We start from the raw sequence: 20,253 nt of genomic DNA on the forward strand, positions 1-20,253 counted from the left end.
GGCAGTGCTTGGTTAGCGGTATTACCACAGAGCTTGGGCAAGCACTGAAATAAGCCATCGGTGTGTGTCTCGAGCAATTGGCTTTTACTACATTTTTATGATTGAAGCTGCGGGCTCGCTGCACTCCGGGGATGGAGCCCGGTCCGCAGGGCCGCCCTGAGGGGCCGGGGCGGCGCCGCCATGGCCGCACATCTCGCGAGAGGCGGGAACATGGCGGGGCGGGAACATGGCGGGGCGGGCGCGCTGAGGGGGGGCCGGCGGGGCGGGAACATGGCGGGGCGGGCGCGCTGAGGTGGGGGCTGGCGGGGCAGCCCGCGGTCCCTCCCCGGCGCCGGCGGCTCCTCCTCTGCTCACCTCAGCTCACCCCCCGCATGCCGGCGGTGCCGGGGGCGCTGTGGAGCGGGGCACGGGGCCGCCCGCCATGGCCGAAGCAGGAGCGGGAAGCGCCGAGGGCGCCGAGGAGGAGCGGCGGGCGGCGGAAGGTGGGAGCGGGTCCCCGTCTCCCTCTCCCCTGCCGCGCGTTGCTGCGGGCGTGGGGGGCCATGGCGGGTGCCGTGTGTGGGGTGTGTCTGCCTGTCTGTCTGTTTCTGTCTGTCTGTCCGCCTCGGTGATGTGGCACGGGCGGTGTTGTTGTGGGGCTGGTGCCCCTGGGGCATTGCCGCCTTTCCGTGAGGGCGCTCGGGGCTGCTGCTCTGCCCGGGGCCGCTCGGGTTTGTGCCTCATTCCCTCGCTCGCTGCTCCCGCTCGGTGGAGTTCAGTGGAGGTACCCGGGGCGCCCACACGGAAACACAGAATCAGGGAATGGGGTTGGAAAAGAGCTCTGGAGATGGTCCAGTCCGCCAGGAGCAGGTGACACGAACGCGTCCAGGTGGGGTTGGAATGTCCCCGGAGAGGGAGACTCCAGGCCCTCCCTGGGCAGCTGCTCCAGGGCTCTGCCACCCTCAGCGTGCAGAAGTTCTTCCCCTCACTGAGGTGGAACTTCTTGTGTTTAGTTTGTCCCTTGCTCCTTGTCCTGTCCCTGGGCAGCAGTGAAAGGAGCCTGGCACCGTCCTCTTGGCATCCGCTGTGTAGTGGTCACTGTGCTGTGCTGTGACAGATGTGTCATCATACTGATGTGAATGCACTAAAAATCTCTGGTTGTTATTTTTATTTAATTTTTTAGTTTAAAATTTAGTTTGTAATTCACTGTTCCTGGTACTCACATAGCCTTGCCTTCCTAAAACTCTAGAATGATTTTTTTTTTTTTTTTTGGGTAGGAAAACATAATTTAGTATTTTAGGTATAGCGATTCTGTCTTTTCTCTGTGTGTGTGTGTGCCCACGCTTGTATGGCGACCAAGGTTTGATCTTTCCGTGTTTTTAATCATAAGTTTCTGCTACTAAATCAAGGCTGGTTGTAAACCACCAGCTGCTGCTCGTGTTCCTGCTTGGAAACGAGTAGGGTGCTTCCCCTCTCCGAGGAGAAGGGTGTTTTTAAAGGGATATGGGGAAACAGGAATGGTCCAGTCCCTCCTGAGCCATCACTGCAGTTCTGTGTAGTTAGCACCAATTCTTCTAGGTTTAGTAGTTGTTTTCAAAATGCCTCTTGGGTTATGGGTGTTTTAATGTATGAGGGAATCCTGATTGTCTCAAATCCTTGACATATTTCTGTCTGTGCTGCTTGATTGTTTATAAATGCTGTTTTACTGTCGTAAAAATTTGTGGCAAATAATGTAGTGTTTGAAAACCAAGTGGTGTTGGTGGGGTTTTTTATGTAGTGTTTTTTGTAGTCTGCTAAACTGTGCTTAAAACTTAAGATTTATTGTTTCTATATCATGCATATACTTAAAGGAGTGAAAATCATCACATTGAAGAAACCTCCAAACACAGGCATTTCCATTTACAAGTAGATTTGGGAAATCAAAAAACCATAGGCTTTCATGTTTTATTGGAGATAAACCCCCATCCCTTTCTTCTGCTACCTATGTTTATACCTGTTCTTGTAGTGAATTTTAAAGAAATAAGTTTGGTTTTTTTTTGTTTTTAAGGCAAAAGTATCTTAATTGTTTGTGGGTTGGTCCACAATAAAGTTACCTGCCTAATTGGTTTTAGGTTTGTTTTTTGTTTTGTTTTTTTTACTTGTTGGTACATTTACACATTATGAAAAACAAACTCTAAACTGGATGGTTCACACCCAAGAATCAAATTAATTGTAAGAAGAAATAATTTTGTGGGTGCTTTTTGGAAGTGAACTTCTCACAATTCCCTGTTTGGACTGCAGGACCAGCTAAAACCATTTAAGTTCTGCAGCTGACTTGATAGGACTCAGCATTCTGCAATCATATGATTCCAAAACTTACAAGAAAACAACCATCCACCATTCCTCTAGGAGTATATAATTGGAAAGGATTGGTGGTTTGTTTTTTGTTTGGTATTTTGTTTTGATTTTTTTTGCAGAAATGAACTATGATATATAAGACTCCAGATTCCTATCAGTGCTTTCTACCTGGTGTGAACATGAAAGTGCCTGGGAAAGCAGGGTTCCCTTTCCAGACCTTGGGGAGGATCTTTTCATTAGCTGGTTCCTGCCTTATTTTACTTTTTAATACATTAATAGCTTTGGCCAGATATTCAGTGTTTGAAATCTGTTAAGTAAATGTGTCATTCAAGTGGTAAGTTGTGATTCTTGACTGCTTCTCTTTCTGGTGATGGAAGCAAGTAAAAATAGAAGCAGACAGTAATCAGTTGCTTGTGTTATTATTTGACTTAAATGTTTGTCATTCAGTGTGTTTTAATTTTTCCTTTTTTCATTTTGTGAGATTAAAACCAAATCCAGTGTTCTTACATAGAAGAGTTTATTCTCTGGATAGTGTTGTTCATAAGATGCTTTCATTGCTGAATTCACTGTATCTTGCTCCTGCATTACACATGCTTATAAAATTTGGGGTAAGAATAAGCTACCTTAGTCCATACATTTCTACTATTTTCAGAATTCTTTCCAAAGACTGTTGTCCCAGCTTCCAGTGAGAGGTACTGTAGGCAATGATCTTGATGCCAGACTTGCTGTAAGTAGTTTGAAGATGCTTTTCATGACCTATTTGAAAGGTCTGAAATAAGTAAATTCAAAAAAAATCAAGTACAACACTCAGCTATGTGTAGAAAATATGGTTCTTTGTTTTATAGGTGTTCAGATGTGCAGGACCTCCAGCTGATATCACAGCACTTGTAACTTTCTCATGCTCTGCTGTATGTGTGTAGGCTGTGTGTGTCATTTTCACACTCTTTAATGAATATCTGCAGCAAGGATTCATTAAAATAAACTGAAATTTTAGAAAAGTAACTCCATAGTAAAATAAAACAATTACATGGCGTGGAGTTATTTTGCCTCTGTCAGTGTGAAGCCATTGCCCCTTGTCCTGTCACTCCAGGCCCTTGTCAAGAGTCTCTCTCCATCTTCCCTGTGGCTCCCTGCAGGCACTGCAAGGCCACAGTGAGGTCACCCCAAAGCTTCTCCTCTCCAGGCTGAACAATCCCAATTCCCTCAGCCTTTCCTCCCAGCAGAGCTCCTGCATCTCACATCTTAAAAAAAACCCAAAACCAAACAAAAAAAACCCCAAAAACCACAAAAATACAACAAACAAAATTAAACAAAAACACCACCACCAACAACAGAAAAAAACCAAAACAAACAAAAACAAACAAACAAAAACCAACGCTCCCCCCCCACCCCCCCCAAAACAAAACAAAAAACCCCAACAAATCAACCAAACAAAAAAAAACCCACAAAAATAACCCCCCCAAAAACTTTACTGTCTAAAAAGAGCTGCTCTGGCTGGGCTGCACAATCCTCAGGTGCCACTTCACACTCACTTCCACCAGAATCTGGAGTTCTTTAAACTTGGCAAAGCTCAGATTCCTGTCTGAAGGGTTTTGTGCATACCAGGTACATACCTTTGGAAAATGCACCTTTTAGTAGTCTGTGGTGTCCATGGTGTTAGAAATCTGAATTCAAAGCAGCCTCTTTCTTCTCCTTTTCTCTGAAAGTGTTAAAAGTTCCTTATTTTTGGAAAGGTTGTGCCAGTGCTAACACATTATTAATTAAGGCAGCTGCAGAGCTGCCACGTTTCTCCAAGTCTCACATATTTCCAGACTATGTGAAGTGTCACCATAAGCTTTATAAATGTACTTCTCCAATGATACTTTATTACAAGCCCATTTTACTGTAATAGCTTGGTAGCTGAATTTGGGTGTTCTTTTTTAAACTGGCTAAATGAGGGCTGACTGACAGGCCTTTTAGTTAATTAATTAATTAATTAATACTGCATGACTTGTATCTTGCTGCTGATTTTTGGAGAGCTAACATGTATCCTGCAAACCTAGGCAGAAAAATTAACCTTGCTAGGGGTGAGTGGTCTTGAGTTAGTGCCTAATTAGGCCAATAATTTGGAAAGCCTGTCTTGGGCTTGAGCTTGGTGCATGTGATGCAAACAGGTGCTGTCTGTGGCTGTTATGTTTTAAGAATTGTGTGATATTTCTGTTCTTGGGGTGGGTTTCATCTCACTTATCTTTAGATGTCCAAGTCTGAGGCAGTTCCTTTGGTCCCTGTGTAATTACTGACTAGAGATAGGCACTCTTGGGCTATATCTCATCCAACCAACTGTAGGAATCTATTTTAGATTGAGATGAATCACCCTAGAACTGTTTTATTTCATCTAGCCAAATGTAGGAATCTATTCTGGGGAGAGATGAATCACCCTAGAAATGTCTTCCTCCCTCCCATAAGGACCAGAATGGCTACTAAAGATGTGGACATGATTATTGGTTCAGATCAATCTTTTTTATGGCTGGTGGGGTTTGGCCATAAACCTTTCCTAAAAGCTTGTGTTTGCTTAGGAATTGAAAACCTTAAAACTGTTGGTAGAGAAAGCAGCTCAGGAATGTGGCACAGGCTTAGAAAATATTATTGTCAGTAATTGGAAAAATGTGGAGTCTCCCAAGCCTTGTTTCTCAATGCATTGCATGGGGTTGACACAGAAACTTTGCTGACACAGGGATATGGCTGATTTTGTTTGTCTTTATATCTCTTCCCCAAACAACAGTTTCATGCAGCTCCTTTGCAGTTGTTCCCTTCTCTGCCAGCCCCTTGGGGTTTCTAATTATTATTTATTTTCCATGTAGAAAAACACAAGAATAGGAGATGTTCTTATTATGAGAAATATATATTGATAACCATCCTTAAATATTTGCCTAATGTTTGCCCAGTTATGAAATACTAATAAAAGTAGTGTTGAACTAACAGGTTTTTTTCATTTCTGATACACTTATTAGGAAGAAGGTATTTTCCATATGTATTTGTGCTGTTTGGATGGTCTTTGCCTTTTCACAGAGAGAATTATTCCAGTGGAGAGTTCCTGTATTATTCTCATTATTTTTATCTGTCCCAGTGGGCATAATATGCTCTAAAATATTTTTAATATAGATAAGGATTAATGCTGAGAGACAGACATAGATTATAATAGACATGTATTTGAGGAACTGTTCACTTGCCATTAAAATCTGGTTATCAGTATTCCAGGGCATTAGCAATGGAATGAGCAGTAATAAAAATGTCATTTCTTAGCTGCAATTTTATTTGGCATGCAAATCAGACTAGTGTAAATAACAGCCTTTAGGGTGGTAAAACAAAACATCTGTAGTTGACTTAAACTGTTTCTAGTAGTTTTAGAATTTACTAATGATTTTGGTTTTATAGAATCATCAACTTGTAATAAAGATTGTTCTTTCTGGATATTATTTTTCATGAAGCAAATGTGCTGTGAAATTTGGATTGATTTCATTTTGCTTCATCTTTGAAGCTGTGTAAATCAGGCAGAAGGTGTTTAGAGGTGTTTGTTTTGATGTCAGTGGTATGAAAATATTCACAGAAAATGCAAATATAAGAAATTCAACCAGGTACTCATATGACAGGTAAAAATCCAACTTTTTCTGAACATCAAATCCCACTCTGGTTGTTGGGGTACATTCTAGACCATTCTCTTTGTGAACCCAAAGATTATGAAATCCTTTATCCAGCTCTCCCAAAGTAGTGCAGCCAGAGGGGGAAAGAAATCTTTCATCACAGCCTACACAAGGCTGGGACACTCTCCAGGGAGAGAGTGAGCACCCTGGAGTCACCCAGTATCATAATGATGGCTGTTATGGAGCCCTCAGAGATTATTTTCCATCACCCTTCCTGACTTCTCAAAGCTGCCTTGGCTTTAGGAGCTGTTTCTGCCCACTTCTTTCTCAGTGAGTGGTAGGCATTAAAAAGATTTGCTCTCTTCTGTTAAACTCCACATAATCACTGCTCTGCTATGCTGGGTTGTTCTGAAGCTTTAAATGTGTTTCTGTATTTGTTTCCTTTTGCATTGTTGATGAAGGTTTGGGATTGGTTCATGGGTTTTTAAAGAATATATATATAAAAATAATATAAGATACTTGCTTAGCATGTCAGGGATCAGTACAGATTCTTAACCTTATATTTTTGTCCAAGATCAACCACTCATGGTACTGGCATTTAGTTTGTCCCAGGGATAGTGTTAAGGATCCAATTTATCACCTCATAATTGTAGTTTAGAAGTTCTTAGTGGGTCACTGTTATTGGTAATCTGAACATATTTTATTTTTTTAGTTAAAAATAATGAAAATGGATGTTGTTAGTAAAGGTAGTAGAGATAAGTGCACTATTCAGAATTTGTTGCTTGAGTGTGGGGGGAAAAAACTAGTTGTTTAATAATATTGAAGATAAATTGGAAAACGTGTAAAAGAGGCCTTGGATTTTGTTCCTTTAAAGGGAAGTGTTTGGAAAGCAGGCTGGCCATCTGTGTGCAGAGCAGTATTTAGGTCAGTGGGTCTGTGCTGTCCTGCTTTGTTCCAGGACGAAAGGATCTGTTGTGCTGAAGGCATTCTGGCCTTGGAACCATGTAGGTTGCAGTTTAGTAAGTACTCTTTTATGAATATTCATCAAGACTGATTATACTTCAATAGCTTCATCAGGAATTACAGGATGCTGTGACCTGGGCAAATTAAAACTGCTTCTTTAAAATAAACAGTTCCTTTGGATTCGTCGGCCTTTTTTGTTTGTTTTGGAATTGTGTTAACAACAGAAATATAAAATGAGACTTTTAGGGACACTCATCATAAAACTGTTTCAGACGTCTACCACTGTCTTATGAAAATACTTACAGTATTTATCATGTAATTTCTTTTCATATATTTCAGCATGCCTAATTTGAATGTGATGTGTATTTGAAATAACTAGATTTTCTTGCTGTCGCAAATGTCCAAAAGTTGTCACTTGTTTGTCAACTATTTGTTGATTCTTTGTTTCCACCTCTTTTTTTGAAACTTCCTGTGTGACTTAATGAGTTAAAGAGCTTTCTAAAATAAAACAGGGGCTGACTTTGTGTTGTCTGATTTGATAGAGAGAGGATTAGTGGAAAACCAGGCAAGCTGTTGTTGGAGTATTAGCCTATTTTCATTTAACTCTCCAGAGCTGTATTCCAACACCAAATGAAAACCTAGAAGGTCGTTTTTCTGCTGTGAGATATATTTGCATCTAAGAGGGGAAAAAATATCCTTTGTATCGTTGTTTTTGCACATTTCTGCACTTTTGCAAAAAGCACAGATGCTAAAAAAGGAGAGAAAGCTCATAAGAAAGCATCCAGTTTTTCTTGTTGCTGGATTTTCAAAGTGCTCCTTTTGGTTTTTGCTCTGTGCTAGAAGCAGGAGATGCTCACTTGCTTTAATGACGTCTCTTCATCTCTCATCTGTCCTCACTGGCACTTGAAGCCTAAAGGAGTTCCTACATTTGCTGAAACAGAGTTAATTCTGGCTCTTTGCCTAAACATCAGCTGGGTGATTCTTTGTGAAAGCTGTGCTGAGACAGAAAAACAGTGTAATAGTGCTTATGTTCCTTGAGACTGCTCTCCTTTCCCAGTAGGTTGCTAGGATTCCTTTGGCTTGTGACTTCTCTTCTGTCCTTCCCAGAAACAACAGTTTTCCTTAAGAGGAGAATTGTGAAGAGAGCTTGACAAGTTTTTGAGACTTCCAACTTCCATGGCAGATGTTCTGTGCAATTGTGGGTTTTATGTCACGTTTATGATTATAGCAAACTTCCATTTTTTGGATATCCTGCTTGATTAAAAAACACAGTTCACGATATATTTTTAATATTTATTTGGTTTGAGCCGCAGAATTTTGATCTGCTGACAAATGGCACAGCTGGTGATTTGACAGCAGGATGTCTGGGGTGCTGGGGCATTTCAGTGCAAAGGTTGGGTGGGGGGAGAGCTGTTTTACATTGCCTTGGTTGGGTTGGGTTGGTTGCAGCACCATGGGAAGGTGGTGCTCTCTTTGCTGAATTTGCCTTAGCAGTGCAGCCTCGGCTTTTTGTGTCAGAGACAGAGAAGCCACGCACAGAAAACTTTTTGTCATAGTGAGCATGAGAATGGATGAAGAGTGATGCAGCTCTTGCTGGACACTGACCCTTTATTGTTGCTGACAGAGAAGTTCTCCGTGGATGGGAGCCCATGTGTTGCCTGTGGAGGGCCCAGCCTCATGAACCCAGTCACTAAACCTGCCACCACCACTTCTTTCAATGCTGCTATGCCTGACATTCCGAGGAAACGAAAGGGGAGTGATTCTGATAACCAGTAAGTGAATCTCAGACATTCTTCTGTTATTCATGTAACATGGTTGCTGCCTTTGCTTTTCCTCTTCCTTCCTCCTTTCTAGTCCTTTGTTTTATTGCCATTAAATTTACAATATCTTCCAAATTCTGTGTTCTGTGACACTCCCCAATTATTAAAAATAGAAAAAGTAATCCTTAAATCTAAGGGATATATGTAGGATTCTGTAATGCCGTTTCCTGGCCTGAATTGTCTGGATAATGTGTCTCTAATGCTGAAATTTCAGTCCAAATTTTTTAGGTTTTTTCTCCTTCTTTGCCTACTAGTAAAGGCAAGCTCTTCAGTTGTTTGAAGTCTTCCAGGCACATACTAGAATTTTACCTTCGAGCATGAAACAAGATTACTGGTGAAGTTGTTTGATGTAGAACTGCTGCTTCAGTGACCAGAGCAGCCATTTCCTTAAATATGGAGACAGACCTGTGACCTAAAAATGGGGACTGTCCTCTTGTAACACTCAGTCTTTTTAAGTGGGTCAGACCTGACTGCTGAGGACACTGTCAACTGTTTTATCCTGTTCTGTAATTGCCAAACAGGTGCCAGTTAACCAAAAAAATGATCTGTTCAAAGCTGTGTAAATCAGGCAGAAGTAAGGGACACAATGCACTACAAATATCTCCAAACTAATATGGAAAATCCATATTTAAAAAGGTAGGGAATAGGAGATTTACATGTATTTGTAATTATTAAAGCAATTCTCTTTAATCACTGCTTCTTCCATATGTAGTCCATTGATCTACAGAGTGTAGCTGTACTGTGGGTGTTGATGTAATTGTCAGCTTGGAGATTCAAGTGTATCATGTGGGTAACTGAAAAACTCCAATATGTTAGTTTCTGGGGAAAAAAAGTGTCTCCATTCTTTTTCAGTAGCACTTGTTGATTTTTACCTGTTCTAAAAGCATTGGTTTCTCTGTAATGCTTCCCTGAAGTTTGGCTCTCTCTCAAAAAAAAAAATTAACGTCCAAGTTGAAAAAATTAACTGAGAAAGTACTGGCTAATAAGAAGTAGTAATTAGGTTCTAGGACTAATGATCTTGCTAAAAGTAACCAATCAAGTGGAGTTACCATTAAAATTTTTCTGTGACTTTGGTTTTTTGGGTCTATCAAGTTACCTTGTTACACTTCAAACTGCATTTTGCTTACTTTATGATCTGTTTCTGCAGGGATACAGTTGAAGTTGATGGTGATCCTCAGAAAAGGTACTTTTTATGAATGAGTCCATTTCTGTTTTGGGTTCTGTGAACTTGCCACACTTGGCTGTTTGCCTAGATGAGCTGTGGGGTTCCTTGAGGAGTGCTTCATCCCAGGGCAGGTCTGTGTACAGCACAAGGTGATAAACATCCAGCTAAGGAACAGGATGGACAGGTCCATCCAATGTTAAGGGTTCCTGATAGTTGTTTCTAAGATGATGTTCTGCTTCCAGCTCTACCAAACTTGTTAGTGTTGATTTAAGTTCAGAATGGGAAGGAGTGAAAAGTACCATTTCAATAAGAAGGCTTAGGGAGGCAAAGGAAAACTCTCATATTTTTCTAGGACTGATGAATGTAAATATTTTTGTTTGGTTGTTTTAAGCAATTTTTAAATTAGAACTATAATAACTGATTTAAAATAATGCTGTTACAAGGTGGCTATGCAGCATAAGCAAACCTTTTGTGGAATATATGTGCCAGGAGGGTTGTTAATTACATGATTCTTTTGTAGCAGTTTATTTTTCTGTATCTGGATACCTTACTTGGGTAATATTTGTTTGTAAGTAGCCATGCAGTGTATTTATAGAATAGACTGTTTCACTTGGAAGGAACCTACCATGATCATTCAGTCCAATAGCCTGAGCACTTCAGGGCTGACCAAAGGTTAAGGCACATTGTAAAGGGAGGGCATTGTCCAAATGTCTCTTGAACTCTGGCAGGACTGGGGTGTCCCAGAGAGAACAGGCTTCCTAGAGAGAGGCTGCCTCTCTCTAGGAAGCCTGTTCCAGTGTTTCCCCACTTCCTTGGTACAGAAATGCTTCCTAATGTCCAGTCTAGACCTCCCCTGCACAGCTTTAAACCATTCCCTTGTGTCCTATCCTTGGATACCTGAGAGAAGAGCTCAGCACCTCTGTGCACTTCCCTTCCTCAGGAAGCTGCAGAGAGGAAGGAGGTGGCCTCAGCCTCCTTTTCAACAGACTAGACAAACCAGGAGTCCTTGGCCACTCCCCACAGGACATTCCTTCTCTCCCTTTCACCAGCTTTGTTGTCTTCCTCTGAATTCATTCAGGGACCTTCCCATCTTCACCAGACACCTTCTCACATTTTGGGGCCCAGATGTGCACACAATATTCAAGGTGAAGGCACACCAGTGCTGAGGGCAGCAGGATACTCACCTCTTTGTCCATCTGGTGTTTGATGAGCCCAGGATGTGGTTTGTCCTCTGACTGCCTTAAACTGGGCCTGCTGTCAGCCAGCACCTCCAGCTGCCTTTCTGCAGAAAACTCACTTTTTGATACATAGCTTAAAGGGTAGAGTAAAAATCTTTCTGTGGGATTGAATTGGTTGTTTTGTCATGGATTTTTTTCCATGGTGGTCATGATTGTAAGTGTGACTAAAAAACCTCCTTTTCTGCCTTTAAAACATTTGCTTCAATTTTAGAAGAAATGGGGAAGTATATTTAATAAATCCATTGAGAAAGTAGAGAAATGCTGGTATTTTTTTTTGTTTCTTTTTCCTGATTAATACTCGTTCTGTCCTTTCTAGTACCAATTAAATATACCCACATTATAGCCACAAAGTGGGATTTCAGCCTCTGTTCATGTAGTCATGGTAGTTCTAATTCAGCTAGTCATATCAGCAACACCACAGCTATTAGGACAGAGGCTGTATAAATCCATTGAAGACTGGGACTGATTGCTTGAGCAGCAAATTTGTACTAGATTTTTTCCCCAAGTGGGGCTCCTGAGGGAGAAGGAAAGTTAATTGTTAGGGCACATGCTGCATTGTATCTGATCTGGCTCTTCCTTACCTCTTCTCTTATGGTCAGAGAATGTAAATTCAGTTGGAATTCACAGTATATGGATATTTCTGATAAGTTTCTTTTAAATTGGAAGGAAAATATTAGTTATTGCTAACTCATCTAAATCTGAAACAATTTCAGTGAATGAAAGTCTTGGGGTGTTGTGAGCCTCTCCTCGTTATCCTCATGGCACCAAGGCCATGAATTCTTCACAAAGAGTGGTGAACAGTCATGGGGAAAGAAAAGCTCATTGCCCTTGTTTGAATCATCCTTTTTAGTTTCCTGTTTCTCCACACTGCAGAGTTTTTATTGTGCTGCAGACACTTATAACTCTGTTTCATTTACAATTTTATTACTTTATGACTTCCCACTCATTGCTGTATGGGAAATACCTTAGTTTTTTTTTTTTTTTCTTTAAAAAATATAATTTAGGATTGCTTATTTTATAATTTGACAATAAGATATTAGAAATAAAAACCTAAATAGATAATATCTCTTTTAAAATTTTAAACAAGAAAATAAAATCAAGTCTAGTCTTAAGTTACTTGAATGTTCCAATAATGTTGTTGTCTCCAGAATAAAAAAAGCCCCATAATTATGAACTATTCTTTTAATATGTTCACACTACTGTGAATATTGCCAGCTGTGCTCTGGTCTCTTTTTGTTATGCATCACTTGCTAGGTCAGTTATGGTTTAGAGATTTTGTAGGTTTGCTTTTTCTGGAGCCACAGTAAATTGGTAGCATTTTCTTTCTTCTGGAATTTGTGGGAGGAAAGAAGTGCCTAGTATTAAATATGTGATGTAAAACTCTGTATCTTGTTTTTTCTAGGAGTGAAGATGAAGAACATGTTAAAGTAAAAGATTTCAGGTACTAATTTTCAATAGAAATACATTTTGCTAGTGAATGTATTCACAATAGTAAAATATGAGTTTGTGGGTAACATTCATTAAAACTATCCAATATTTGATGGTAAGCTTTTGCTTTTCCTTGTTAAATGTATAGAAATATTTAAAGCCTCCTTGAGGATTTTATTTGCTAATAACTTTCATAAAAGTTGCTGCAGGATATCTCAGATGGTTTAGCAAAAACGTGTAAGAATTAAATGCATTTAAGGTGAGAATTAAATGCAGTACACCCAAGTCATCTTCAAGGAGCTGATCCTTCATCTGTAGGAATTTGAGAATTGTTTTTCCTAGATTTGTCTAGAATATTCTGGAGGTATTTAGAATTTATTCCACATGGAAATGGATTTGGCTAAAGCACAACAAAGTTTTCTTGTTCTAGAACAAGCTTTTGTATAGGGAATTATTCAAGTTTTGCCATTTAACTTTGAATTCACATAAACTGAAATTCACATAGAGCACTTGCAAGATTTGAAATGTGTGACCACAGTTCAGCCAAACAAATATTTTAAATTACAGACGAACCACGTAGTAAAACCAGAGCTGTGCTGTAAAGTTGATTTAAAAATAAATCTTTCATTTCTCCTGTGAGCAGAGATGTCAAACCAGAAATACATAATCCACTCAGCATGCTGTCAGGAGTATTATTTATATAGTATGCTAGCTAGTAATTATGAAGTGTTCCTGTAATTGAAACAAAATTAAAGAAACTAAAACGTTCCAAGATATATTTAGTTTCACTTCAAAATTATTTTTTCTTCACAGAGCATCCCAGATTGCTCTGTAAGATTGTTATACATTGCTTTATTGGTTTTTATGTTGTATGGTTAACTTTGTTCCCCTACTTTTTGGTGCATTAGGTGGAGGAAAAAAGAATCAGTACAAAGATCTCTGGAGGTTGGCTTATCAGTTATCTCCTTCCAGTATTTCTTGTCTCAAGCTTAGTGTGGAACCTGCTTTTCTCCCTTTGCCTTTGTGGCTGGGGCAAGCAACAGAAGGCTTTTTCAATCATCCAGTCATCCCCTGAATTTCTGTACCTGCCTGTTCAGTTTTTTATAGCTCCTTATTGACCCTCAGAGATGTGGAAGGTTGTTCCCTTTCCTGGAATGCTTGTATCTGTCTTCCTGAGGTTCACAGTTCAAGGAGCATACACAGAATATTACTTGATTGTTCCTACCTGACATAAAGGAAGAGTTGGGTAAACCTATAGAGCTGAGCATAACTCAAACAATTAAATCTAAAAAAAGGCTTTTGAGAGAGAAAATCTGAATGTCTGGCAGAGTGTCCCAGAATTAATTGTGTGGTGAAGGCATTCATGGTTTTTTGAAAAAAAAAAAATAAAATAGTAGTCAGATAGATCTTTAAAACTGTACTTTGTTCTTTCTCAACAGGCCAGGTGTAGTTAACTTTATTACCTTTAATAGCTTCTGTTGCAATATGCCAACGAGGAAAAGTTTTGGAGATCAATTAACCAAAACTTATTCCTCATTTTGCATAAGTATACTGTTGTGTCTGGCTTCAATCAGAAAGAAAAATCATCTGGGTTTTAATTGAGTGGCTGGCTTGTCTTCTGGGTAAGGAAGAAGAGATTGAATGAAACTTTCCTTGATCTGCTGGAGGGTGTTAGAGGGAAGGAGATGGGCTGAAAAGCTGACATAGTGCACTAGAAAGAAGTAAAGAAAAGGTGACATGAGCTATAAATGCACTTGTGATGTGCAGTCATGTGGCCTATAAAGAGTTTTCTGATGAAAACTGGCCAAGAAGAGAAGCTCTTTCTGTGGCTGAGTTCTTGACTTACCAGGAGATGAAACCTGAGACAGCCTTTGTACCTTATCAGGAAAGGGAAAGCTTTCTGAGATACTTCTGGTAAATTCCAAGAGGCACTGCTGCTTCTTTCAGTTTCCACTCCATCTCTTAGAAGCATTGGAAAAGCACTGTTTAATGCTGTGGGGTTTTTTAAGAGGCAGCAGAAGGAACACCCCCTCTTAGTTATACAGGCCAGAGAGAGGTGGAGCAGCAATGTCTTTCATTGATTCCCAATGACACCAGGAGTTCTCTGGGATACACTGAGGTCTCCAAGTCATCACTTGCATGGCAAGGGTCACAAGAAAGGTTTAACTTTTATAAGCCTTCATAACCTCTGGTTCCTGCCAATCAAATTGTTGCTTATCTCTTCTCCTCAGTATTTCACATCATTATTGGGACCATTTTGTCTTTGTTGAGGTGAATCAATTGTCCAGTACAAGTAGCATATCAAAAACTGTTTCAGTGCTGTAGTACTAGTGATAGTTCCATTCCCAAAATGGAACTGAATATTATGGGGAAAATCATGTCTTCTACATCACTCTTTAAAAATAATTTTTTCTTCTTAGAGAGGCTCACAGTCAAACAGAGAAAAGAAGAAGAGACAAAATGAATAACTTGATAGAGGAATTGTCTGCCATGATACCACAGTGCAATCCCATGGCCCGAAAGCTGGACAAACTCACAGTGCTGAGGATGGCTGTGCAGCACTTGAAATCTTTGAAAGGTGAGTTTAGGAAATGTCATCCTGTAAATCCTTGTTCCAGTAGGAATTACAATGTGTATCTTCCTGGATTTTAAATAAATCAAGAGTATTTTATTTTACATTTTCTTATTGTTCTTACTAGTTCCCAGTCTGCTTCTCATTTAGATGTACATCTCTGTAGCTGTTAGAACTTAATTTTAAATTTTTGCTTATTACAGCAGTAAAAAAGCCACCCTTCAGTGTCTGATGTTTTCTGTCTGCCCAGGGCATGCCTTGCTCTTGGATCTCTCCTTGATTCTTTTTGGAAAGTACAGGAGTCAAAAGGAAAGTTGCAAGACAGAACATACTTTAATGAAATGGCCAATGAACATGATTACATTAAAGTCTTAAACACCCTCACGTGTTAGAGAGTAGCAAGAAACAGAAACTTCTGACAGCCTCAGCAAAGTTAATTCTGGATCTTAGGGAATGGTTTAGTGTGGGGATCAACCCAGAAAATAGTCTTTGCTCTCCTTTTGCTATTGCTAGACTTTGGGATTTTTTTTTTTTTTTTTACTCCCCTGCCCAAAAAATTACATCCAAATACAAGTTGCATACTGCAAAGTTTATCAGCTGCACACAATATTTTGGGGGTTTTGGCACCACTGTTTCAGAATAATAATTTGGTCAACTGTAAGGAAAGATCAAAGACCCTCTGCATTGCAAAACCCACTGATTATGAGTAAACAGATCTAATGAAATCCCAGTTAGTTTTGTGCCAAAGCAGTGTAGAAAATTGATTATGTTGCTACCTTGATAGTAGTAGAATCATAGAGTGGCTCAGGTGTAAAGGATTTTGAGGACTTTCTAAGGGCCAAAGCAGACTGAGTTTTGCTTGAAGAAATTATATGACAAACCAGCAGGGCAGTAACTGCACTTGCAGTTTAAACGAAAAATCTTCAGCTCAAGCATTTGTATTTTAACAACAGGATGTGAAAACTGGACTTCACCTAGCACAATTCTATTTAGCTAAAAACAAATGGCTTAAGAAAATACAAAATACTATGTGGAGTTATAGTGAATGATGAAATTGGCTGAAAGGTTCAACTGCTACTTGCCTCAAAAAGTGTAACAAGAAAAAATGATAAAAATGTAATGGATAAAAATATAATGGACAAAAATTATTTTATAAAGTACTTGCCATGGGTGCTAGAACAGTACATGCAGTGAGTCAGTCTCACTATGTTTAGTGAGACATTTGATTTAATTACAATAATCTTGATTTTTTGATTGTTAGCTTTATAGTATTAATGAAGTAATATTAATGTCAAAACATAATTGATAATATTGGAATTATTCAATTTCAGCAAAGACAATTTAGTTAAGAGGTCTGAAATATACCTATGAAATGTTTCTAGAAAATTCAGTTTTCTTAATACCATTTCTCTTGCAGTACATTAATGATATCTGAACAGAAGTTCCCTTGGTTTGTGTTAAGTAAAGGGCAAGAAAAAAAACTGGTTGTCTGTTTCATTACCAGTGTATGTTTGCAATTTGTTTCCGTTTTATTTTTAGAATTTCTAGAACCTTGAATTTTTTTTTAATTCAGCTGTTGGAGTCATAGAGAAAAATTCTGAAAGACATAACAAGTATAACTCTGCTCAAAGTGAATTTAAATTGTAACTTTTGACATGATCTCTGTGAATCATCCATTTCCCAGGTTCCAGTAGCTCCTACTCAGAAGTCCGGTATAAACCTTCATTTTTGAAGGATGATGAGCTGCGACAGTTAATCCTTAGGGTAAGTGGAAGGAAGCTCTCACATAAATCATGCCCTTGTTAAAGCTTGAGTTTTTGCTTGGACAGTGTTTTTTCTCCCATCTTTTCCTTCAAGCAAGTGTTTTGTTGTACTGATTTTAAACGCCATGCACTGCCCAGGCTTTCATGAAGGTGTGCAGAGATGGTTTGGGAGCATGGCAGGCAGCAGCCCTGGAAGGGATAATAATCTATCTACAGTCCACCTGTTTAATACATCCATTCTTAAAATCTTCATGCAACTGCAGAGAATGCTGCCAATTATGCAGGAACATCCTCACAGTTGCTGGCTCTCCTTCATGTACATTTTTAAAGATGTATTTCAAAAAAGGCACAGAAAATACCTGGAATAAAATCTTCCTCTTGTTTGCACACTTCATCATAAACCCACACACCTCATTCACAGCTAGGCTTGTGTTTTTTTTCCTTTGCTGCAATAATGCTTTGCCAAGATCTGTAAATGTGTCCCAAAAGAAGCTGGACTTTGGCCAAAGCTGTGTTTAAGAAACTTCAGCTGTGTGTGGTTGAAGGCCTCATTTGGTCCTTGCAATATCAATTGTGTTTTTTTATAGAATCACAGAATGGCCTGAGTTGAAAGGAACCTTAAAGTTCATCTCATTCCAACCCCTGCCATGGGCAGGGACACCTTCCACTGTCCCAGGTTGCTCAGAGCCCCATCCAGCCTGGCCTGGAGCACTTCCAGGGATGTGGCAGCCACAGCTTCTCTGGGCAATCTGTGCCAGGGCTCACCACCCTCACAGGAAAGAATTTTTTCCTAATATCCAATCTAAACCCACACTCTTTTTCAGTGTGAAGCCATTTCCTCTTGTCCCTCTCCAGCTTTCTTGTATTTAATTTTAAAAATCAGGTTTAAAAGTGTGCTTTGTTTTAGTCATTAATATTCATTGATTATTTTAATTGTGTGTTTTTAAACACACTATCTTTGTATTTTCAGGCTGCAGATGGATTCCTGTTTGTGGTTGGATGCAACAGAGGAAAAATTCTGTTTGTCTCTGAATCAGTATGCAAAATACTTAATTATGATCAGGTGGTTATTGTTTCTTGTTTGCTTTTACCTTGCATTTTCTTAGGAATTTTAAAACTTTTATATTTTATTCTTTATTACATCAAACCAGTCCTTGTGTATCATTTGTTGGGATTTCTTTGGTTTACCCTTATTCAGAGTAAAGCTGTAAGAAAATATGTGCAAGTACATCAGTGTTCCCAACCTGAGGAACAGCACCAGATTTCAGCTGATCATCCTTAAGAAAACTGCCAGTCTGAGAGGAAGAGATAATTTGAAGATGTCCTAATTTCTGTGTGCAAGAGATTTTCTTTCACATCGTGAAGTGATTTTGGGGTTTTATTTTTAGGCCAAGGAAAATGGGTAGTTCAGCAGTGGAAGTTAATCAAAGCTTCCTTGGTGATGCCTTTATGCTCAGATTCACCACGTAACACATCATCCACAAAAACTATCCAAGTGTGTACCCTTAACCTGAAATACTGAGTGTGAGCCAGCTTAACCTGTAGAATAAGGGAAATTGGAAAAATAGAAGCGTTTAACATGATGGGCAAATAATTAAGGGATGATAATTTTTTCTTGTATCAATATCTTCTGTTTCACAGAGGCTAAAACAGTGCTGCCATCTGTCCACTTTTGTAACTTTCAAACCATTTGTGCTATCTTCATTTTCTTTATAAATGTACAGATAACCAATCTGGATTCTTTCATAGATTTATTTTTATATCTTTTTTTATTTTTTTTAAGTGCAAAACTTTTTTAATTAAAGTGAAATGAATCATCGTAGGGGAGTAAGCATAAAGCAGAGTTGTTTCTTTTTTTTAACTTCTACACTGATTTTGTTCAAGAACTAAAAGTGCCCTTCTGGAGTCACTCACGTTAGACATACCCTACTTCCAGAGCATTAAGATCTCCTCTGTTCCAGACAAGGAGATTCAGAGGACATGACTGACTTTAATAAAACCCATGGATTTATTTGAGCTTATTTGGGAGTTGTTCTAGGTTCTGAATCCCGTGCTACAGTTTAATCTGATTTGTTACACCTGTGTATTTTGGCAAGGCTGCTGTTAGGCTCTCTCAGCAGCACTCAGCATTTTCCCATTGCATTTAGATTAAATGGGGACTGGGAAAAGGCAGGAGACTGGGTGTTTATCCTGAGTTTGAGTCTAGAGCAGAGCTTGTCAACACAGCTCCTTTTTCCTTTTATTTGGCTGCTGTGCTTAAGGTAAGCAGTGGAAAATGCAAACCAGCCCACTTCTGTGAGAATTCCTTCCTGTTCCAAAAGAAAGTAGTGCAGCAAGTCAGTTCTTTGGGATGAACAGAGTGAGCAGCAGGTAGAAGGCATCCCAGCTGGAGACATCCCTGTAAATATCCTCTGCTAAGGAGTGCTGTGGTGAGCTGAGCCCTGCTTCCAGCCTGCTCCTGGCTCAGTGGTGCCAGTTTGTCCAAACAAATTAGAGCTCAGAGTCATTAGATAGTTGAATATTTTATCTTCCTTCCTATTTCTTTCCTCCTTCCCCAGTAATCTGAGAGTGGAGTTACTTTGTGCATAACCTTCTTTGGCTAGGACCAGGAATTGCATTATTTACATGAATAAAGTATCTGATTGTACAGAACTTGTTTAATCTACAACTAAATCTGCTGTTTTTCAAGGGGGAGTAAGAAACTAGGTTTTTACTACCCTTTTAAATCAAAATTATATTAAACAATGACAAATGAAATGTAAAACAATATATTGATGTTTGGAGTAACTGTGGTATTGACTTATTTTAGTGGTGTGGACAGTTGTTTTCCTGAGATAAGTAATGTGTGGGGTCCTGTTCCAAAATGGTGTGGTTCTCATCTCTTTTGCATTTTGTTGTTTTGTTTTGTTTTTTAATAGGCCAGTTTAATTGGACAGAGTTTATTTGATTACTTACATCCAAAAGACGTTGCAAAAGTTAAAGAACAACTTTCTTCATCGGACATCTCACCCAGGGAGAAGCTTGTAGATGGCAAAAGTAAGTCAGAGCTGGACATGCTCAGATTTTTTCAAGAGATGTTAATAAATCTAATTAGTCAGGATGTATTCAGGTATTTGTATGGATGTGTGGATGAAGAAACCTGAGGTATTTCTGTGAAACAAACATTTGAATGCATATCTGCTGCTTAAAATGCATTTAGAGTTGAAAAGCTAGCCCAGAAAAGACTTGATTTTAGATCATAAGAATTACTGAAATTCTGTTAAATTGCTGAAATCACTGTTAAGCATTTACCAGGATGTGGTCTGACATTCTTCCTACCAGCATACTACTTTTTTTTCTTGTATTTGCTAGGTCTTGTCAATACAAAA

The 20,253-nt window shown here is 39.3% G+C and overlaps 1 protein-coding gene across 2 annotated transcripts in view; it reads left to right on the forward strand.

Moving 5' to 3' along the window:
• The first annotated feature begins 328 nt into the window (after nt 1-328).
• The window catches only part of BMAL2 (basic helix-loop-helix ARNT like 2), a 31,773-nt gene continuing 11,848 nt past the window's right edge, over nt 329-20,253 (forward strand). For both annotated transcript variants that reach the window (XM_056511781.1, XM_056511788.1), the window contains exons 1-8: nt 329-482; nt 8,524-8,671; nt 9,867-9,902; nt 12,525-12,563; nt 14,971-15,128; nt 16,807-16,886; nt 17,856-17,948; nt 19,804-19,921. In XM_056511781.1, coding sequence (XP_056367756.1) covers nt 422-482; nt 8,524-8,671; nt 9,867-9,902; nt 12,525-12,563; nt 14,971-15,128; nt 16,807-16,886; nt 17,856-17,948; nt 19,804-19,921 — 733 coding nt within the window. In that variant the 5' untranslated portion in view covers nt 329-421. The remainder of the gene's footprint in view (nt 483-8,523; nt 8,672-9,866; nt 9,903-12,524; nt 12,564-14,970; nt 15,129-16,806; nt 16,887-17,855; nt 17,949-19,803; nt 19,922-20,253) is intronic.

Source organism: Oenanthe melanoleuca, chromosome 1A (assembly GCF_029582105.1).
Source record: "Oenanthe melanoleuca isolate GR-GAL-2019-014 chromosome 1A, OMel1.0, whole genome shotgun sequence".
Lineage (NCBI taxonomy): Eukaryota > Metazoa > Chordata > Aves > Passeriformes > Muscicapidae > Oenanthe > Oenanthe melanoleuca.